Source organism: Hyperolius riggenbachi, chromosome 2 (genome assembly GCF_040937935.1).
Source record: "Hyperolius riggenbachi isolate aHypRig1 chromosome 2, aHypRig1.pri, whole genome shotgun sequence".
Classification (NCBI taxonomy): Eukaryota; Metazoa; Chordata; class Amphibia; order Anura; family Hyperoliidae; genus Hyperolius; species Hyperolius riggenbachi.
In genome coordinates this window covers 459,990,292-460,013,875 of record NC_090647.1, presented here as the reverse complement: position 1 = coordinate 460,013,875, position 23,584 = coordinate 459,990,292, and the positions used below count along the sequence as shown (strand labels likewise).

The window sequence follows — 23,584 nt, the reverse complement described above, 5'->3', positions numbered from 1 at the left end:
TGCCAGATTTCTGTTACTTACTGTAAGTGTTCAGAATTACTTTAAAGAGTAGCTCTAGGTATATTTGCCCATTCTCCCGCCAAAAAGAAAAAAAACAAACCTGCAGAGAGAAGCATTTATCTTCCCTTCCACTTTCACTAGTCCTGCATCTTCAGAGGTTATCATTTAACATAGGTTAACAGAGGTTAACATAGGAGAAAAGTAATGTATGGCTCATTTTACTCTGGAAGAAACGTACTTCTTATTTGTATATGTTTACATGTATTTAAAATTTTAAGATTTTTGCGACAGAGGTCCTTTAAAATCCTATGTTATGGTTAATCTACTGGAGCAAATGGGAAAGTTTAACTGTAGCTCCACTTAAAGTATTATATATCATTTAAATAATACAAAATAAAGCAAGCATAAAATATCCAGTCTAATTTTTGTTTTATTGACCGTCACACAGTTGACTAAAAAAAAAGCTGCAGCTCAAGAACTTCCATAGTATGCATATATCACACCTATGTCACCCCACTAACATGTGAGAAAGTTCCTTTAACAGGGATATAGACGTGGTTTTTTTCTTAATTACAGGAATTTCCTCAGCTAAAAACTCTGCTGTCTGAACCTGCAGTGAGCAACTGGAGCAAATCTTTAAAATCACAATTTCCAGTAGAAACAACCATTTTGAGGGTGATTGTGACGACCATCTCCCAAGTAACCAATGGTAACACTGTGTTGTGAATTAATTACATTGGCTTGGACAAAATGGCTGCTTCCAGGATGGTCAAGTAAGTTGTAAATACTTACCAACTATATTTTTACATTAAATTTCCATTTTGGAAAAAAAATAATAATTCAAGGCCCTTTATATTTAATATGCAACTGAACATGTGACAGATCAACTGACATTAAAATTACATGAATAAAAATTTACTTCAAGCAACGTTGTACTTTTTTATTGCACGGTTTTCTTGAAATCACCATGAAATCTTAAAATTAAAAAGCAAGTTTAAAAGAAGGAGAGAAATTAGTACATATTCTGTGCAAAACCACAAGATGGCTGCTTTTGTTGCTCCTACCGACATCTTAAAGGGAACCTAAACTGAGAAGGATATGGATTTTTCCTTTTAAAATAATACCAGTTGCCTGACTCTCCTGCTGTTCGTGTGTCTCTAATACTTTCAGCCACAGCCCCTGGACAAGCATACAGATCAGGTGCTCTGACTGAAGTCAGACTGGATTAGCTGCATGCTTGTTTCAGGTCTGTGATTCAGCCACCACTGCAGCCAAAGAGATCATCAGGACTGCCAGGCAACTTGTATTGTTTAAAAGGAAACATCCATGTCCCTCTCAGTTTAGGTTCCCTTTAAATACCACATCATTTTCACCTGTTATTCTCTGTAACTATGGTAACGGAGGTGAATGCTGCCATGCAACTTCCAATGCTGATGTTTGAGTGTATTTTGTAAAAAAACAGGTTCTATTCATACTTCATGAGTGACTTTTGTGTTCTGTCATGTAGTCACCATTCGGGGTAGGAGGGTAATCTGACAGGTCCAGCTATCCACTGCAAACTGAAGAGGTAAGCAGAGACATGTCACACCCTTATAAAGGCATGTCCCTCCACTGTGAGACCAATTCATTCAGCAATGGTAGATGTGAGCTCCTTTGAGGGACAGTTAGTGACAAGATATATATATATATATATATATATATATATACACACACTGTACAGCGCTGCGTAATATGTCGGCGCTATATAAATACTAAATAATAAAAATAATAATAATTCAGTCAAACCCCTCCCCTCACCCACAAATAAGCCAAGCTCTTGAAAGCTGCTCAAGCCTCAGTCTACACATGACCCTCCTCTGCACTGTGCTGGCTGTGTGGGATGGTTTACCTGTAGTAATTTTACTGACTTGCATAAATGGCTGGTGGACAGAATTTTCATTATTTTCATTATAAACTATCTATTCATATGTCTTTATTTCAGACAGAGATTTTGATGCTTGTGTTCAGAATTACTTTAAAGAGTAGCTCTAGGTATATTTGCCCATTCTCCCGCCAAAAAGAAAAAAACAAACCTGCAGAGAGAAGCATTTATCTTCCCTTCCACTTTCACTAGTCCTGCATCTTCAGAGTTTATCATTTTTCTTGCACAGTGGTGTCTGAAGAGAGAAAAGGTAGAAAACTACTCTACCAAGATGGCTGCCACATGCCTCTGCTTCCTGTCACAAGGGTATTTGCAAAGGCAATGAGTGTTTTTGCTGGGCAAAGCTACTACTCTTTTACTTGTCCCATAATTCCTATGACCCACTTGCTATCACAGTGGCATCAGGCAGAACATGGCTTCAGAAGTTTGCAGATGGGAATTGGAGGACCAGTGGGGCTTTGAAGCTTGACAAAAAATAAATTCATTTCTATAGCTGATTTTTTTTTTTCCTCAGGTACCCATATTGGTACCAGGGCTGCATATCAACTCACCAAAATACACTAAACAGTCTAGAACTGGAAGAAAAATGGCAGCACCTATGTCTCTAGTCCTACTACTAACAGGCACATACTGAAGTGTACCGGTTGCCTGGGTGAGGGTGGTGTAAATCCTCAGTGAAAACTTAGCAGGAAGTCATAGAATGGAAGAAACTATCCAGAAAATAGACTTCTATAGAATATTTTGCTTTGTGCCAACATATGAAGAAAACAGTGGGAAAAAACAATGTAAAAATGGCTTAAATAAATAAGCAACATTTCCTATGAAAGAAGGAAATAAAAAAAACTTTTCCTAAACATGTCTTGTAGATTTCCTTGGGTCTTCAAGTGAGTGGACATGTGCCTACTCTTTAATAATCACACACAATGGTCACAGACAAGCAACAGGTACACTTTAGCTACAGGATGTCTGGTGTGAGGCACAAGCAGACCCTTTGCCTCAGGAAGAGTGGCCTTCGTAAATTTCTAGCAAGTGCAAAAATTCATACAGATGAATGAAAGTTATTAAAATTTTACACCGTGGCTTGGGACAAATCATGCTGCCAAGAACTTGCATGTACAAACATTTTAACATTCTTTTTGCATATCTGTAAATAAGATTGCTACATGTACATACATTTTTTCGTAACCAAAATAGTTTTACATTTTTGGTTTTACATCGCGATAGACCAGTACAAAAACACTTGATGCAGGCCCTTCTAGCAGGCTAGAAGCTATAGGAATACTGTGTATTTCTTATCATCGGTTTGTGAAGGAAGAATATCGTCCTTGGTTACCCACAATGCAAAACTAAAATTTTTACCCAAGCTGCTCTTTTTTTTTTATATCATCTGCATTCCTGTAAAGAGCGAATCAGAAGTATGACCCCACCAAAGCCAGCCTGTGTGATCTTCTTTCTTCTACTTCCTGCCTCTTCTTCAGTTAAACAGAAACCAAGTGTATATACATAATAAACATATGTAAATAAAAAAAAAGTACAGGATGCTCACTTTGAGGGGTCTGGAAAGCATTAAAAGAATCACTCAGGAGGGCAAAAGAAAGGCACCATTTCAGCGCAGTGCTCCACGGAAGCAGCACCTGTAATGTGCGTTCGGGGCTGCATGTCCTAGTGTTTACAGATAGAGGGAGCTCTTACACCCAAGGACAGTGGAAAATCCAAACTATTATGTTATAATCCAACAATCAAACAGGAAAGAAAAGGAAAAAAAATGCAGAAAACAGTAGATCAGAATAATAATTTATCTGTTTCCTCTTCCACCAGTCATCAAGCATGAACACAAGCTAGATGGATTCAATGGAAGCCACCTATAACCTAAATGCAGAAATCAGCTGATGCAGGGAGATCGGTGGGATCTGGGCAAGGGTGGAGCATCTCGCTAAGTCTGAGATGAACGTTATTTGGAAGCCAATGGACTGCTTAGAGGACATCTACAGAAAGCACATGCCTCAGTCCAAGGATGTTGCAGCATTTTCACATTCCACAGCGTAGCAGCGCCCTCGTATGGTCAGCGCAGTCAGGATAATGCTTAGGAGGATTTGGCTTCTGTGTCGCTGTCGCTCAGGTAGCTCCTCGGAGAATATTTAGATCGGTATGAGTTCTCAAAGTTGTCCCGCTCGTCATCACATCTGTCATAGCTTAGCGGTTTCCTATACGATGGGGGGCTGGCAAGGAAAGAAAAATGACCCAGGTTAGTTTCTACAGCACAGACCTTCGTCATACTTTATCATTTTTTAAGAGGTTTAAAACCCAAACCCAGTGTAAGATTTCCAGACAAGCAGAATTATGCAGAATCAATCAGAATCACACAGTGATTTGTAATTCTAAACCAGAAATGGAGGTTATCAGACCAAAGCTTGAATCAATAAGTGAAAAATATGGACAGTGGCATTGCCAATTCCCCTTTTAAAAGAAAGTTACTTGCCTGACTGTTGTACTGATCCTCTGAGTCACTGACTCTGAACAAGCTCATGTCAACTGTGGTGGGAAGAAAGCTACGTGTTCATATTGAAAGACTGGCTGGACGCTCCTCCCTTATCCCATGTCGATCGTGAAGAGATAGGGGGAGGAGTTTGGATAGAACAGCGCTCCGCCTGTCTATAAAGCGGAGAATAGGAGAAGCAGGAGCAGCGCTTCTCTCAACTCCGCTGAAGGGCAACACTGCTCCTCTCCGCTTACCTCTTCTACCTCACGTTGCTTCCACGCAACATGAGGAGAGTGAGATGCCAGCCCTGGAGCGAGAGGATGGAAGCACTGCTACTCCTTTGCCTATACTCTGCATTATAAACTGGGGCAGCACACAGGGGGTTTGAAGCTGGGGGAGCACAGGGTGGGGAAGCCACGATCACCACCAGGGAAGCTAGGCACCATGGAAGCAAGACTGGGGATTGAGGGGGGTGGGAAGCACAAGACCACCAGGGAAGCTATACTGGGGAGGGAGGGGGAAAGCATTAGGTACCAAGGACTACACCAGACAATACACTGCACTCTTTGCTCCTACTGGCTGTTGGCGATCCTGCTCAAGTGGCAACCGAGCTTTAAAGTACTGAAACTGTGCAGGTTAGGGAAATTGTGGCATTACCCAGAGATACAAGATAGGTTTCAAAATGCACCATAACCTATCCAGTATATTTGGATGGAGTCGGCCTCTGAGTACACCTAACTTGATCCACAGTACAATTATCAGCTTCAGAAAGATCCAGTGTGCGCTATTGCATGCAATTTCAGAATTGATGTTAAGGATTGGGTGTTCAAGCCACATGCAGCAACAATTAAACAAGTGTGTTTACAGAATAGTGGTTACCTTTATCCGGTCACATATTTTGTAAGCTGAACCAATGTTTGGCAGAATTCAGCATATTTACTTAACTGCTAATTCTTTAGAGCTGGAGGACTGCCCTGCCTCATAATGCACTGGTGGACTTATTGGAAAAACAACCAGTACATTGACCACCGCACCCAGCTGAAACATTTTAATATCTTATCCTAGTAAATAGACAGCTGGAGTGGATTATGTCTTTTCTTTTCCAGTTTTAAAAATATAGTCCCAGTGTTTCTAAAAACAGCAATTCCAAGATTGGTTCAGCCTACCAAAAAAAAAAAAAGCTATTGCCTACATACATGAAGCATGTTATGCCAAAATCAGTGTGTTTTTCTGCTAGAGAGACAGTTCCAATAAACTAGGGCTCATATAAACTGGTTTTACATTAGCGATGCCAGCGTACACTAACCCTCTAACCCAATGTGTGAGCTTGTTGTTCGGTGCCTTTCTGTACTGGTGCCGATGGTTCTGACCAGCTGCAGGGGTTCCGTATGAAGCCAACTCTAGCATATGTTAGAGCCGCCTTTTCCTAGTCCCTTTGTGCCAGGAAGTCACTAACAACTCACTCAGTGATGCGGATATGTGAAATTGGTACTTGCATATTAACCCGCTGACCACAGATTCAGCAGCTGACCTGGCTGAGGGTGCTCTCACACTAACTTCTCTCCAATGCCTAACACTATAATACTACCTCCCCCCACACCTCCCTCCATTGCCTAACACTAACCTCCCCCTCTCCTTTGCTTAACACTAACCACCCCTCTCCTCTGCCCAACACTATCCTCCGCTCTCCAAAGCCCAACACTAACCTCCCCTCTCTTCTCCTCTGCCTAACACTAACCTCTCCTCTCCTCTCCTCTGCCTAACACTAACCTCCACTCTCCTCTGCCCAACACTATCCTCCGCTCTCCAAAGCCCAACACTAACCTCCCCTCTCTTCTCCTCTGCCTAACACTAACCTCTCCTCTCCTCTGCCTAACACTAACCTCCCCTCTCCTCTGCCTCCAATGCCTAACACTAACCTCACCTTTGTGATTCCTAACTCTAGCTCTTCTGAATAATAGCAGCCAGCGTGGAATCCGCTTCAAACAGCTGTTCATGCCCAACCTGTGGTCCACAGGCTACACAAGTACTGTTAAATCTCTTAAGATGTCCCATACATTTGTCAGTGTCTACAGTGGCCATGTTAGTGAAAGCATAGGATAAGAGACCCAGGACTTTCATACAGGAGGACAACTGTGTTTTTAAATAGACACGTATTTAGTGAATGGCTTTTTGGTCCTTTCCAGCTTCCATCACTAAGGTCTCATTCACACTATGTGCGGTGTTGTCAGTTATGGTGCATCGCACGTTTTGTGCAACTCTCATCTTGCCGTTAACAACAGCGAAAGTGTTCTCGTGTATTGTGTGGTAATGCCCGGGAAAACTTTATCGCAAGACGTGCGTGATTTTCCATTGTGTATAGCGTGTTGAAGCCACCGATGTGCACGCTAAAAACTGGCCCCACTTCACGTGTCTTGCATCGAGAACGTGTGTGAAATCATGTTTATGCACAAATGGTCTAGTGAGATTAAGGCCTTTACTCATCTACAGTATATGCCCTATATAGTTCTTTCTAATATGCATGTGGATTTTGCAATGTAATAGAACTGGTAACAGAGGTGTCTTGTGACCTTATGCCTGTATCAAGTGCATCTAAGACAGTTGACAGACCCATATCAGCGATTTGCTGTCAATAAAGATGTGAATGGCTAGACTTCCTGTACTAGATTTCTCTCTGTTTGCAAGACTGTGTTAAGCTTACTTTGCAATTACATCAAATACACAAACTTGCAATGCTTTACCAACACCAGCTTGAAACAGAGAGCTATGCCCTAGAGTTGTTCACAGAGGTTTTCCAATAACATGCTTCATCTGTAGATAACAGCACCTCATTAATTTCTGATATCCAGATCTTTGATTGGACAAGGAAACGCAAAATACTTACGCTGTACATACCACATTGATTGGGCTTTCCTTTTACCTGTCAATGAACGATGTAAAATTCACTATTTTCCACATCAACCACTCAAGAATAACTTACTACGGTTACAAGAGCACATCAGACCTCAAACCAAACTCATTCCAAATCATGCATCTTCATCTGTTTCTGGTACTAACAATTACATTTGACACTTTTTTGGTTTCAATAACATAAAATATTCAAAAAACATTGTATTGTTACTTGGTTTATTGCTATAAAACCAAATGATGGTGCCATGTGGTTCCAATGGATGTGCCAGTAAACTGCAAAGTTTAGCTACAAGTAATCAACACCATTATGGGATGATGGGATGATGGAATGGGGAGGAGTACAACTATTACTTAGTACATTTTTCTGCTAGAGTTTTGAGGGCCATTTTGGAGTGATCTGTACTTGAACCCTAATTTTTTCCACTACTGACACTTTGTTAGGCAGTTATTTAATGCCATACTTCACAATGACACAACATGTACTTCAAGGAAGAACTAAGTTTGAAAATTTAATGAAAAAGTAGTGTGATGTAGTGAATGGAAGCCCCATTAGCTTGAACTGAAATGACCAAAAAGTGGAGATAAACACCAAAAATGATTATCAAGTTTCTTAGGAATGTCCCCTCTGTTCTCCATTTTCCCTTTGTTTGGCAGACAACTCTTCTCACACCTTTTATAAATTAAGCAGTATGCACAAATAATGGCTAACTGAGAAAATTATACACACAAAAAGGTGATATCTAAAACTTGCTGTATCTACATTATGCACAGCGGGAGACATGGCAGCGCTTTCAGACAGAGGTTGTACCCGATTGATCTATCTGCATAGATGTGCAGAGCTCCAAAAGCTGGACAACAACATTACACACCTAGCACTCAAAGCAGGTATAACAAAGGAGGGTGTTCGCTTCAGTAAATAATTTGTGCAAATAATTTGTTTTGCATTCAAGGCATGTATTTAGCCCCAGTGGGGCTCTGCATGCCTCTGTTGGTTTTCATTTCAGGTGCAGCCTTGAGCGCTGTCATTTGTCTGCCTGCGTGATGAAATGTGTATACCATTTATGATTAGCAGCACATCTATTGTTTTTCTATTATCTATTATGCATTACAGAAAAAAAATATACAATTTTAAAATCAATTCAAATAAGAAACCCATCAAATATTGCAAAATAAAAGTTTTGTTTTTGGTGCTCCTGCTACACCTGTACATGGTAATATTTTTATAAAACATTTTGCTTTATTATAGCTATGAAACACTTTGCTTATAACAGCAACCAAGGCGGGTAAGTTGCTAAACGCTTTTGCTGCTGGATTGCAAAGACCAACATACAGTATGTATACCTTCCATTATACACTATTTTTTGGACTATAAGACTCACTTTTTCTACCCCAAATTGTAGTCCCTTACACACTCCAATGAGTTCTGGTTCACCATGAGCTTGCTGGTTAGTCTCTACCCCAAAAGTAGGGAAAAAAAGTCACTGCGTCTTATGGTCCGAATGCAGGGAGTTCCTGACTTGTGAACGCCTGCCAATACGAACCTCCAACCTGCCGCAATGTTGGGGACTCCCTCTACTGTGCCCATCAGAGGAGGACATGGGGACAGAGGACACACGGGGACACAAAGGGGCATAGAGGAGGACACAAGGTGGGACACAAAGGGCCTAGAGGGGGACACAAAGGGGCATAGAGGAGGACCCAAGGGGCACACGACGGGGCCTAGAGGAGGGCACAAGGCGGGACACAAAGGGGCATAGAGGAGGACACAAGGGGGACACAAAGTAGCAAAGAGGAGGACACAAGGGGGACAGAAGAACACAGGGGGACACAAGAGGGACAGAGGAGGACACAGGGGACACAAGAGGTACAAGGGAGCATGAGCTACAAAGGGGGCATAATCCACAAGACGCCCCTTCACCATGGATGCATCAGGTTAAGTGTATCAATATTTTTCCCCAGGTTTTTGTCCTCTAAACCTAGGTGCGTCTTGTGGTGAGGAGCGTCTTAAAGTCTGAAAAATACGGTAAATACACAACGTGTACTGAAGAATTTTTGTCTTAAATTGGAAATCCTCTTTATAACGCTATATACGTTAAACAAAAATAAAATGTTTTTAATATATACACAGCATAATCTTGTTATAGCAAACTCTGATTTAATAGAGCTTAGGGTATAGTAAACGAAATTACCAGGTCCTGGCCAAGTGCCATTATAAGTATATGGGCGTAACACCTGGCATAGCAAACCTGGATCTAATAGAAGTTCTGTTATAGTGAGCCTGTTTTTGGCCCCTGTGGTATTCTGTATCTGGCTATAGTAAATAGTGGGCAGGAGCATGCATCATACTTTATGTGGCGACCCATGAGCCGTGGTTGGTGGGCGAACTGTCAGCCACTTGTAGCCTGCTATCTGCACACTACTCCAGAGCATGGGCTAAAGACCGCAAGCTGCATCTACTGGTGAGACCTATGCTTTTTGAATAAACTGCTGCCTAATTACTGAGGTAACTGCTCATCAGTGACTTGGCTGCAAAGCTGCAATATCATCCAGGCTACATAGAAACGTGGACAGAGGAGCACACTATAAGTACTGTACCTGCATTAACTGGTGAGACCTATATTTCCTGTGCAAGCTGTTGCGTGATTATTGCATATTGAGCACTGTGTATTGCGATCTAGCTTATACACTGTCTGTGCTCATTTGCTGAAGCAATAAAAAGAAAAAATGACTCCCAATTATTGACCGAATTAAAATACAGTAGTATAGTATACTTTTATGTGCTTAAGTATGACAATTTCTGATATAGTAACCTTCTGATATAGTAAACTACTTTGCCTGGTCCCTTGGAGTTTACTATAAACAGATTCTACTGTATTTGCCAACAATACATTTTCAGTTCTTAAAACAATCTGCTAAATAAGTTGGATATGTTATTTTATTAATTGCCTTAAGTGTTTTGGAGGTAATAGTGCAAGAGCTGTTGTTGTTGTGTCCAGCATTCACATCACACCTTGCAGAGCACATTCACATAGATTCTCATTATCACAAAGACGGGATTCTTCCCATCGCCAACACTAAGTGCCTCATGTGCGCGCCTTAAACAGTTAAAGCAGGAACTAGCCTCATCTATTCTAATGAATTGCCATCATCATCATTTATTAACAGAGGTCTGCAGAACCTGAGCAACAGCACAATGCAGAAAGAGAAACAGCATCATTAAGTACCGCTCGCTACCATTCAATCATCATGCGGCTGTGGACAATAATCCATTTAATGGATGCAAATTACCCTCTTCCACTAATTAATACATGTAACCCTATGAAAGCCATGGCCTATGCCTACACAATAACATTTTATACTAGCTCTAAGCCAAAACCCCACCTGTCTGTATTTCCTACTTGCTGTATATTTGGCATTTCTATCATTATTTATTTTGACCTGTTCTTTGAATCACTGTACTGAATCACATGCATCATTGCATGAATACACATACTGCACTAGTTCCCCATACTGGCTGAGACTGATGTGTGCTTCAGGTGACCCTTGGTAATCCGTATGTAAAAATAGTGAGGCCATGTTGTGGTGTCCAGGCCCCAGGGTGGTAATGATGTCATTTTGACATGTGACACTGCCACGGGAACTTCTAGCAGTGCTTGAATGTCAAGGACTTTCAAACAAATGTTCATCTATGCCTACCTTTCTCTGCCAGCCACACTGGAGGAACAGAGTGGTACGTAGCCTATGCCGTGACAGGGCTCACATCACATGACTACCTGGGTCCTCAGCCAAGGGCATAGCAATCAGGACTGTGGAGTCGGTACAAAAATCATACCCAAAAATTGCTCCGGCTCACTCTGACTATAGAGTGGGTACAAAAATCATCCAACTCAAACTCAGACTCCTCAGTTTATGAAACCAGTGACTTCAGGTACCCCAGAAATTGCTCCAACTCCTCAACTCAGACTCCACAGCTTTGGTATCAATTGCCAAAGCAGCTGCTATGGGGACCAGGTGGTACTTGATGTATTTACCATTAACTTTCTTGTGTTCCTCCACCCTATGATTTTGTTTAAATGCCAAACAACTATATGCAGTGTAGATTATATGAGTATTTAAATTGCCCAATGAACTCATATCCATAGGGTAGGGGCAGGTGGCGCTGCTCAAGAATACCTACATATTATGGCCCCCCCCATAATCTCTAGCTACGCGCCACTGTCCCCAGTTAACAATTCAAAGTATTCAATTACTTGATACATTTATTTATTTCCTGGTTGTGTTCCATCATTTGTAGGAGCCTTAGCACAGTAGGGTGTCCATTTGGTTAAATTTTCTTACAGAAGAGGTCTTCTCACCTTAGCAACAAAGTAAAATAAAGTTTGATATTACTTTGTACGCACTTTTTAGTACTTTTTCAGTTGTCAAGCGCTAAAAAGTAATTTTATGGATATGGCAAAAATGATATTCTGGGAGAGAAAACTCTGAGAAAAAGGTTACTTGAATAGGGGCCAAGGAGTCATAAAGCTAACCTGTTACCACAAAGTGCCTTAAAGTATAGCTGTTATGTTTCAGTGAATATTTGAATAAAGTCCATAGCAAATATTACCCAAAGGTTGCCCCAGTTACTTCTGTGCATCCTCTTTTCTGTCAATCCCTTGCCTGCCTTCTTCAGACAGAATAAATGAATAAAATTATTGTCACTATAACAGGATATCATTGTTCAAAACATACCACTATAACCATCTCCTTTTGCCCGGGACGTAAATAGAGACTATTTCTGTGCAGGGAGAGAGCTACTGCATCAGTTGTTTGCTGACTAAACGGCTACATCTTTAGACTCCTTTAAACTACTGGCCAATCAAAACCCTTGTCTTATCTAAGAGAAGGAAGTGAGGTCATTGCTGGATGCCACATCATCTCTAGCAACCTTAAAAAATGAAAGCAATGTGATCCATTAGTGGTGCTTCAGGTCATCAGTACTGAAGGCATTTTTATACCAGCCAGGTACATGCTGCCTACCAAAACATATGCAGGCCCAATATCATTATTATACAAAATAATCAACTGAGTTAATTATACAATAAGGTAAAAGTCTAAATGCACTGTGATTACTATCTGTGGTAAGCTGGCAGTGCACTTGAAACTCATAACATTTTTTTACGAACTGTAGATCACTCCGTGAGAACATAGCAGTGCTGGTGGAGGCGGGGTGAATCTGCAGGGAGACATCAAAGAGGCTTTCCAATCGGATAGCTGAGAGCTAGTTAGTAATTGCTTATACATGCACCCACTGTACCCTCCCACCTCGTAGTCTTGATTTTCTACCCCTATGAATCTTCATTCGCCTCCAAAATGCACCCTTCAGGCAGAAACAAATTGTGTTGAAGTTGTGCAAATTGCAGGCACGCCGGAGTATTAATCCAGATCATTGAGCGGAGGGGAGATTGAAAAACAAAGGATCTGTCAGGGAATTTCGCTGCCTGCCCTGCGAGGATTCTCTTAACTGAACAAACAAACGAGCACTCTTAGCCCGGGAGCATCGGCAGGCGGCTCACAGGTGGAAGGCTCATGTAAAATGCCAGCAATGAACATGTTTCTGCATTGTGCGTCTGCAGGCTACATATTGTACAATGGAATAGGGTGTCTATCTACGGACACAACTAGGCTGCCAAGCCAGTGTGTGATAGGTTAAATGAGGTTTGTTGTTTGGAGGCTTTACTGAAGGTTTACAGCAACTTGTTATGCTAACAGAGCACAAGATCTGACATCCGCACATTACACTTCAGTTCCCTAAAACCAAGAGTGAAAAATAACTGCTGGTGCGGCTGCTGCTTACTGGAGAACACCACATTTACTTACACATGTGACATGCTAAAGTGTCTTAAGCCCCTTCCCCATTTGCGCACTGCTTGCAACGCAGGTGGCCGTACATCATATACGAACCCTTGTGTTGCTCTCCTATGCAGTGCAGATGTCCTTAATTTACAATGAACAGGATCACACAGTGTTGTGCGCAAATCTGCCTGGAACTAGTGATGGGCAAACAGTGCAAACGATTGTTCATGAACTTATTATATAATAACAGATAGGAACTTGAAATAAACCATGCAGGTCTCTACTGGTTCTTGTAGTCCCATGCAAACTGAATAATGTTGACTGGCCAACTTTAGATCTTTCAGCAGTGTACTAATTATGATGGAACCTGAGGCCCCCAGTAGCGCCCGGCCCTACCGCTCACATCCGCCATATTAAGAGCTATAATTACAGCAAGCAGCAGAGCGTTCCGTCTCTCTACAGCTGATTCTACTTGTGGAGTCCGGGACTAGTCTGGAGGAATCTCTGAACAAGGCTGTGCAATGCAGTGCAGAACAGCCTGGGTCACAACTGGGTGGCTACACACATGACGTCGCACCAGGGCTGCCTTCAAGGCCATCATAGGTGGGACTGCAGTATGGAGCCCCAACTGAGTCTGGGGCCCGACAATCAATGGGCCCCAACCGAACATATGTCACAGAATGTACAGTTTACGATTTCGCATTGCAATTTTTGTGATTTTGCTATGCTTGTGCATTGCCATTCTCATTTCAGCAACCACCTTAAATCTAGGGGGTTCACTTCAAATATAGGGGGGTAGGGGAGTTTAAGGTGCTCTGGAGCCGCAGATTCTGACCCCTGGGATAGGCCACAATGCTACCGACCTGGACAGTCCCATCAGCAGGCCCTGACCACTTTGGGTTTGCTGGCGAGATCTCGTTGCCAGCTGTGCTCACTAAAACTGGTTGAGTTACTCTACAGACTGGACAGGTCATAGTATATTCAGGCTGTATGTTCAGCTTTCCTTCCCTCTGACTGAATAATACGCACACAAACCATTCTCAGCTTTAGTTCCATCTGATTTAATAAAATGCATACAAACCATTCTCAGCTTTGCGGATGAACCATTACTTCTATTAAGATGTGAGATTTTGAGTCATGAAAGATACAGTGCTGCAGAGATGATTGCTCATTCACTAATGGGAGCATCTCAAGGCTCTTGACAAATGTCAGCAATGTCATTACTTACTGCTGCTCCAAATATTTGCCAAATCTGTTAAGAAAGCAGCTCATTTATTTGCAAAATACACAAATTAATATGTAATAAGGGTTGATGTTTCATTAGTAAACTAAACACACCTTAATTATAAATCTTAATTACAAGTGAAAGGAACCAAATTGGGTCTACCTACTCCTGGCAATGCAAGCAGAATTCATAATAAATCAGGAAGTGCTCTCACCTAATACTTCATGTAGGATTTCTCAAAGTCCGTAGTCAGATTAATTACTGAAGCTCATCAATCTCTCCAAATTTCATAGACAACATAAGTAATATCTGATATATATATATATATATATATATATATATATATATATATATATATACATACACACACACACTTTTTTTTCCTTCTTATGGTGCTGTCACTTGCAGTAGGTAGTAGGTAGTAAAAAGCTGACAGATTTTGGACTAGTCTATCTCCTCATGGGGGTCATCTCAGTATTACTTTTATTCTGTACAAAAGCGCTCCCAGGAAAGGATCTATACAACAATGGCAGCCAGCCAGGGCCGTTTCTCTCATGAAGCAAGGTGGAATATATGCATCAGGCACAGAGATTTCAGGGGCAGCATTTTTGTACTGTGTGTACTTTCCTGAGGAGAAATAAAGTGGCTGAGGGTGAGCAGTTTGTTTGTCACAGACCCACAGCCAGCCAGTGTGCTATTGTGTTGAGCTGCAGCATGTCATGTGAGAACATTAAATGAAGCAGAGTAAATTGTCGGGTGCTGTGTGATCATTCCAAATCGGGGGGGGGGGGGGGGCGGGCACATCCTCAAAAGTTCGCCTCAGGCAGCAAAAAGTCTAGAACTGGCCCTGTAACCAGCCCCGCTCCTACTTATTCGGACGCTATTTTGGCAGTTGGACTGACCAACTACTTCTCACTAAGTGGTGTTGTAAATAAAGAAATGAAGGGCTGGACCTGTCCAAAACCTGACAGACCTGTCAGATTTTCACTACCTACTGTAAGTGACAACAACATAGGAAAAAAAGTAATTTATAGCATGTTTGCTCTAGAAGAAAATGTACATTTCACATGTATGTATTTTACATGTTACAACTTTTTTTTGCAATTGTTGTCCTTTAAGAAAATGACTGCTGGAGGAGCCCCTGATCAGAAACATTTTAAAGCATTTTTTAAAGCTTATTCATAAATAAAAAGTGCCTATCCAGGACTAAGAGTGATTTGTTTTTTAAATTGGGCTATAAATATTTTAGAAAAGTCTTGACTTGCCAATCATTTATTTATTTTGGGTTTCTGAACCTTCCACTATAGTCAGTGAAGCCAACAATCACAAAATGCCGCAGTTGTGCAATTAAAACACTCTTCAACCCATATAATGCCACTATAGTTAAGTTCCTACAAATTACAGATTATTATTCAAAGAAGAAGTGTATTGATTTTTTTCCCTTGGATCCAGGTTTCTAGGCGATGTAATGCATCGTCCTCCCAGTAAACACAAGTCACTTTATAATAACCAACTGTTTCAGGTATTAATGTGCAATAATCCAAATCACACTAGCAAAACCACAGCAGCATCAAGTGAAAGCATTGACAAAAGAGCAGCTATGAATACAATCATATGTGGGGTGGCTATTTATCACCCATTGCAGGTCAGCAGACCCGGGCAACAATAAATGTAATAGGATAGCACAAACTTCGCTTAAAATCAAGGCAATATGGCAATGAAAAAATAATCATTAAAGAAAAAAGCACATTTAAAAAACAAACAAACAAAAAACTTTTTTGAGAACAGGCTTAGCGCTGTTCGAGTCCGCAAGTGCGGTGGCCACAAGGCGGCACAAGTTGTGGATCCGGAATGTATCAGTTCCGGCTACAATAAAGTAGCCGGAACTAGATACATTGCAGTGCCAGAAAGGCACCGCAAGCATGGGGGATACCAACGTGTGGTCCGGGCCCCCCAAGTGGCATAAGACCGGTGCTGGAAGCATCCGGTCCTATTGCCAGTGTGATGAGAAACATCCGTTTCTCATTGCACAGCATGGGCCGCATGTTCGGGTCAGGATCCGGCCCGGGTCCGCAGCCGCACCGGGACGGACTGAAAAATGGAGCATTGTTGGAAAAAAGCCGGATCGTCCCGGAGCTGCGTTCCCGGATCGGATCCGGACGGTCGCATGAGTGTGAATGGATACATTCATTAACAATGTATCCATTCACCATCCGCTGTGTACGGAGCGTTCCGGGTCCGGGGAAGCCGGACCTGGAACGCTAATGTGAACCGGGCCTTATAAATCAGAATGGAGGATTGTTATGTGAAAAAGCAAAAGCATCCTACCTCTCTTGGAAAGGAAGGGTTACACAATGAAGTAGTAGATTGCCGCAAAGAGACCATGGATAATAAAACAGGCGACAAGAACTGCAAACTGCTCCTGCTGTGCAAATTAATTTTCAGTCTGTTTGCTCACTAGCTTCTTTGACAAAAAGCGCTACACGATGCTTAGCAGAAGTACGATTTTCAACAAATATGTAAAGACGAGTATTTGCATTTCTGTGGATCACACAACTATCTCCTTTCAGAACTGGAAAGATTGAGGTCACTCTACAGGGAATGCACAGCTGATACAGAACAGCCTTACAACAGAAATGTGTCCACTGTTTACACTGTAGCAGCCGCCAAGGAGACCCATACATCAATCAATAAAAACACAAGACGTTGTTCCTCAAAAGATAGGGAGAAAATGTTTTTAAAAAACGTGCTGCACCTATCTAGGGGTAATTCCGTGGCTCAGAAATCAAGCACATATTTTTGCATGCATTTTTTTGCACCACATGCATTCATTTGTAAAAACACATTCAAGATTCTCCACAGCAGTCCAATGAAAAATAAAAACCATGCGTGATGTCCCCGAAGAAATGCAGCCATCTACCCAAATTTTTATTTAGCAGAAAATGTAAAAACACACACAAAAAAAAACGTACACAAAGTGAACTGTTGTGAACTACCTATTGGCTTAAATTGGGTGTGCGTTGGTTAGTTTTTCTCTTTTTCTTCTCTGTGGAACAATGTGCGTGAACTTGGCCTCAGAGTAGCCATCAGGAGGTGAAGGGAGACAGCAGAAGCATGTCAGCGTTTCAAATCACCTTCCCCAGGGTTAAAACACCAGTAGCCATTCTTCTTACAATCCTCGGAAGCTCTGGATCCCTCAGGTGAGGTTGCCGTTTGTCGTCATGATGGCAGACGGTAATCTCACTATAGGGTTACAATGCCACCTGGAGGACAGAGGGAGAATTGCAGCGCTGGATCCTGGGAAGGTAAGTAAGGCCTAGTGCACACCGGAGCGTTTCCGCTGCGGTTTGCGATCTGCTTGCGGGTGCGGATCCGCTAGGGTAATGTATTTCAATGGGCTGGTGCACACCAGAGCGGGTGGCGTTTTGCAGAAACGCATACTCCCGGGCTGCTGCAGATTTTGGATTGCGGATGCGTTTCTGCCTCAATGTTAAGTATAGGAAAAACGCAAACCGCTCTGAAAAACGGCACTTCAGAGCGGTTTGCCAGGCGTTTTTTGTTACAGTAGCTGTTCAGTAACAGCTTTACTGTAACAATACATGAAATCTACTACACCAAAAACGCTACACAAAACCGCAAAACGCTAGCTGAAACGCTGCAGAAAAATAAGAAAAAGCGTTTCAAAATCTGCTAGCATTTTGCGGATCTGCTAGCGGTTTTTGGTGTGCACCAGGCCTAAGTGCAGGAACTGCTGTGGATCTCTCTGCGGTGTAATTTTTTTTCTCTGGTTTTAGAGTGTAAAAGCATGGGAAAAAATTGCACCACCCTTAGACCCTAAAATCTGGAATTAGTTATAGTCCCAGGGAGGTTAAAGGACGACTGTAGAAAGAAGAATATGGAGGCTGCCGTATTGGTTTCCTTTTAAACAATACTAGTTGCCTGGTAGCCCTGCTGGTCTATTTGGCTGCAGTAGTGTCTGAATAACACTAGAAACAAGCATGCAGCTAATCTTGTCAGATCTTACAATAATGTCAGAAACATCTGATCTGCTGCATGCTTGTTCAGGGTCTATAGCTAAAAGTATCAGAGGCAGAGGATCAGCGGGGCTGCCCAGAAAATGGTATTGCTTGTAAGGAAATAAATATGGCAACCTCCATATACCCCTCGCTTTAGTTGTCCTTTAACCTCCCTAGCGTTCTGGACGAGCTAGGCTCGTCCAGAGACGCCGGAGGCCACCACTCAAGCCCTGCTGGGCCGATTTTAATATTTTTTTCTTTAAAAACACACAGCAAGCACTTTGCTTACTGTGTGTCCTACCCGATCGGCGCCGCTCGCCGCCGATCCCCGACACGAAAGAGGGCTCCCCCTCGCACAGCCTGGCCAATCGCCGCCAGGCTGCGCTTTGGGGTGGATCGGGAGTCCCTGTGATGTCACAACGTCGATGACGTCACTCCGCTCATCGCCATAGCGATGGGGGAAGCCCTCAAGGAAATTCCTTTCAGAACGGGATATCCTGACGGGCATAGGCGCCGATCAGAGGGGTGGGAGGGATACGGCAGGGAGGGGGGTATCGTGTAGCTAGCGTTAGGCTAGCTACATGATTTTTAAAAAAAATTAGGTATTAAAAACTATGCGCAGCCGTGCGGCTGTGCATAACGAAACGCCCAGCAGATTAAGGTTTTACACTTATTTTTTGTGTTGCGGTGGGAATGCGATGCCCTGCCACATCCCACCCCAATGCAAAAAATGACAAATGATCCTGCTGAGTTATTTACATAGTGCCGCCTCACGCTCAGTGACGTATTCCCGGCTGGACAGGAAGTATGTGACTGGGATTCCCGTCGGCCCACATGTGCGCGCCACCCTCCCGTCAATTAAATTGACTCCCATCACCCATTAACCCCAATGACTTCCATCACTGCAGAAGTCATACAGTAGCACACTGATGACTTTGCGATTGGGAAACTTCTGGTGCAATGCAAAGCGGAAAGTGTGTTAGGCCATTGACTTGCAATGCCCTTGCGTTACCTATGGTAAAACATGGTAGGGTAATGCAAAGCACACTTGCAACGCACACTTGCAATGAAAGTGCAAAAAGGGCCTAAAAGAAAACAAATACATGCACCATAATAGGTAAACAGCACCATGTAACATGTGAACAATATTATTTCATAGATTTTTTTTAATAAAAATATTTCATATAATTACAGCATGTTTCCATTTGCTAGGATTGCATGCGCTGTACCTCATAGTGCCGGTTTTAAAATATTACTTTTTACTGTTGCTTTGGTGTCAGACGTGAATCCCCAGACTAAAAATCTGCTCAGCAGAACTGAAAAGGCGTGGTGCTTCTTTAACAGTTTCACAACATGAGAACTTTGTTTTTCTTACCCAAGCCTCATTTTTGGCTGCACAGAAGCTAAGCTCCGCCCGATCAAAGAAAACTGCCCAGGGATTTTTTTCCCCTGATGAGGGGTGATCAGGACACAGGACAGTTAGAACTGTGTCTCATGCTCCCTGTCACCTCCTTTCCACCAAAAAGATGGCTGCCCTCATGAAATCACAAACATTTGCCAGTTCTTTTAAAACAGGGTGGGTAAGAGATTATATTATATTCTATTTTAATTAACATAACTAATGTAACTTAATGACAGTATGTTTGTTTAGGCTGAAGTTCCTCTTTAAGGACTCCGATATCCAGTAAACTGCCTGCAGCAGTTCTAATGCCTTTTTGAAATAAAAGTGACCCCTTTGATTATGATTAACTACACTATGTTCTCACTTTCTTGTAGCCACCATGGCTGAGAGATATAAAAAAAACATCAAGCAATGGTTTCCAAGTAAAGCACTAGCAAAGTAGTTGGAAGGGCAACTAAGGTATGTACAGATATCCCCCGAGCGATGAATATGAAAGGGTCATAGCATAACTTATCTCACCAGCTGTGTGTTCATACTGAATTATGCATAAAGTAAGGGCCCTTTTCCACTAGCCACAATCTGCTTAAAAAAAGTGGATCGCCGGCGTTTTGCCAATCGCTAGTGCACCGTGATTTATAGGTTAAACCACAATGCATTTTTCCATTAGCGTGTTACGATTTTCCACGAATCGGAATAGTCAGGCTGCACAATAATTGCTGCGATTGAGTTTCACTCCCGACAGCTCACGTCACAATCGCAAGTGGAAAAAGAAGCTTTTGCAAGCTCAAAGGAAATTGCGCTTGCAAGTGAAAAAGCAGCCAGGGGGCTCATTTCCACTAGGTACAGATTTGCTGCATTTTTCCCTCTGTGAGCTGCATGGGGAAACGCTGCCCATCTGTGGAATGGCTTGCCGTCCAGATCGCACTGCGGTGAAATCAAGGACGACATGCTACAGCTTTATGCAGCATGCAGCTGAAGCCTAAGCCAAGCATCCAAACTGCTACTATGCAGCAGCCAAATCGGAAATGGACGCAGCTCCCAGTGGAAAGAAGTCCTTATGCAGCATCACACCTTCTCTTAAGGTGCGTACACACGCACTACTTCCGCCAACGACGGGTCTATCAGACCCTCTCGCTGGGCGGACGTTCAGCCGACAGTAGCACGTGTGTACGTGCTGTCGGCAGACTGATCAGGCTCAGTGGATCGTTCAGAAACAGCCTTATCAGTCTGCCGACAGCACGTACACACGTGCTACTGTCGGCTGAACGTCCGCCCAGCGGGAGGGTCGGATAAACCCGTCGTTGGCGGAAGTAGTGCGTGTATATGCACCTTTACATGTATTTGTCTATTGAGCTATCAGCTGGCAAAACCTCCAGAAGAGATATAGATTAACCTGGACCTGGAAGAATTAAATTAGATACAGAAATAAGATACAGAACAACATTAGTAAACAAAAGTATCAATCTGCAGGTATCTGCAACAACAAGCGGGGTGATTTACTGCCATATACACAACAAAGATGCGGAAGACGTGGTCATCCCTAGTTTTACCATGAAGAACCTGACAACTACAATTGGATCGCTATTTTAACATGAGGCACTGAACTCTGTAAAAATGATTATGATATGTTAACAGAATTGTTAAGGGAACTGCAATCCAAATTTCACCCTGAGTTAGTTAGTAATCCACTCCGTGCAGAACATGCTAGGTCCACTCACAAGCAAACACCTACTGTTTTAATCACTTTCTGGCCTGTATAAATATTTCATCATCAGACTGTCCACCTGTTTCTTCCTCTTCTTGTCGTCCTTCTTTGACTGTTTATTATTTTTTTCATCTTTTCTGTCACCCTGAAGGTTGTCCTCCTCGTCATCATCTAGGTCCCTATTTTTCGGCCCTTTTTTCACACTGCTACCACTACGGTAGGATACTGTAGAACCGGATGAGGAGTCAGACTCGGATGATGATGATGAAGATGAAGAGGATTTCGATTCTTTCTTCTTAGATTTCTTCTTGGATTTTTTTGAGCGCTTCTTAGAACTTTTCTTTTTGTGCTCTTCCTCAGATTCAGAACTAGAACTACTTTTTCGGGCTCTGCTTTTCCTACTTGGTGCTCGAGAAAAGTCCATAGCTGAGGCTGATCTCTTCAGTCCAGAAGAGGACTCTCCTTTTTCTCTCTGTAGGCTCTTCACACTCCTTACGCTTTTTACATCATCTTCATCGTCAGAATCAGGATTGAGACTCTTTCTCTTGAACTTTATTGGTTTATAGCTGAGGACCTCATTAATTGCTGCCTCAAGATCGGGATCTAAATAGCTACGATGGGAGACTGGCTGAAGATCTCTGTTCTCTATTTCATTTTCTTCGGACCCTGGTGTCCTTGCTTGAGGAGGTACAGAAAAACTACGCCCAGAATGCTGACTGTACAAAGAACGAGTATCACTAAATCCAATACTAACAGAGTCATCAAAATCATCTAAACTCCTACTTGCCATAGACAATCGTGTGTCTGACCTGTTTCCTAAATTAGGGCTTTCCAGTCCAAAGTCAGAACGTCTGCTCAGCGAAGGACTTACAGTGGACAAACCATTACGCGTCTCATCTAATTTTGAAGTACTACGTCTTAGGTTTGGGGGACTGGTAAGGCCAAAGCTCAGAGTTGATTTTGTATCGTCATCCTCTTCTAAACCCCGTCTGCTGGATAGACGACTGGACACAACAGACACTTTATCAAATTCTGGACTTGCGATTGACCACCTCTTCTCAAGTCCTTTTCTTGCTCTACTAGAAGCTTCAGTAAATGCTTGAGAAACCATAGATGAGCGGTCATCCAAGTCTTCACTACCCTGAGATTTTCTCCATGAACTTACTGATAGTGTATCATCAAGAACACTTCCAGTAGTGTCTTTCTGAACCTTCCGGAAAGACCTGTCTGGGGACTCTGGCCTTTCTTTAAGAGTGGAAAATAAGGAATCCACATCACCTTTACCCCCTATAGAGTCTTTAATATTTGCCCTTTTTCTATAGCTGAGGGAACTCATGACAGACACTGGTCTTTCATCCACTTCCTTGCCTGGTTTGATTGGCTTGGTGTCTTTTCCCTCCTTCAAATCAGTGCTTAGGCTAGGTCTTTAGTTTAGAATATGAATGGGATTGTGATGCATGAAAAAACAGAGTAGAGAAGACAGAAAGAGTTAAAAAATAATAGCAGAATGCAAAAGAAAAACAGTGGGTAAACTAGATTGTAGATGCAATTCACAAGAAAACAGAGAAAAAATTAAATCAAAATAGATGTATGTTAAAAGCCATATAAAACTATGCAACTTAGATTACTTAAGTTCTATTCAACTATCTCCCGGTTGTTTTCAGGGTTGTGGCAGCCTGGGTTCTCTTGTTCATATATTCTGGGACTGCCATGTTGCGTCCCAATTTTGGGTTCAATGGTGTGACCTGTTTAATGAAGTTTTTATGACCCAGTTTCTCACAATGTCTCCCAAGCTCTCTAGTATCTGCACAATGATGGTGTCCCTGGGGCTTTCTGTATCATGTACAGGTATATGTTGGTACCAGCTCACTGGTCAATAGCCTATAAATGGAAGCCCCCTGATTTAGCTATTCAACTGGACAGGGATAGACTTGACTTGATTATATTAACGGATACAGTGTTCTCTCCAGGCTCTTATAGCCAGGTGCTCCACCCGGGTAGTTTTGTGAGCACCTGGCTGTCAGCAGCTCACCTCCTCCTGTAATGTGAGCACCTGGCTGTCAGCAGCTCACCTCCTCCTGTAATGTATGC

At 42.4% G+C, this 23,584-nt stretch overlaps 1 protein-coding gene across 24 annotated transcripts in view; it reads right to left on the bottom strand.

The window, feature by feature from the left end:
* Positions 1-412: 412 nt before the first annotated feature.
* The window catches only part of MYO18A (myosin XVIIIA), a 488,146-nt gene continuing 464,974 nt past the window's right edge, over positions 413-23,584 (bottom strand). For 18 of the 24 annotated variants that reach the window (XM_068270110.1, XM_068270109.1, XM_068270113.1 and 15 more), the window contains 3 exons: positions 21,521-22,917; positions 7,285-7,320; positions 4,053-4,140 (listed from right to left, as the gene is read on the bottom strand). In XM_068270110.1, the coding sequence (XP_068126211.1) occupies positions 21,525-22,917 (1,393 nt within the window). In that variant the 3' untranslated portion in view covers positions 4,053-4,140; positions 7,285-7,320; positions 21,521-21,524. Of the gene's footprint in view, positions 4,141-7,284; positions 7,321-21,520; positions 22,918-23,584 lie in introns of all 24 variants that reach the window. The other 6 variants (XM_068270128.1, XM_068270129.1, XM_068270131.1 and 3 more) reach the window with 3 other exon arrangements.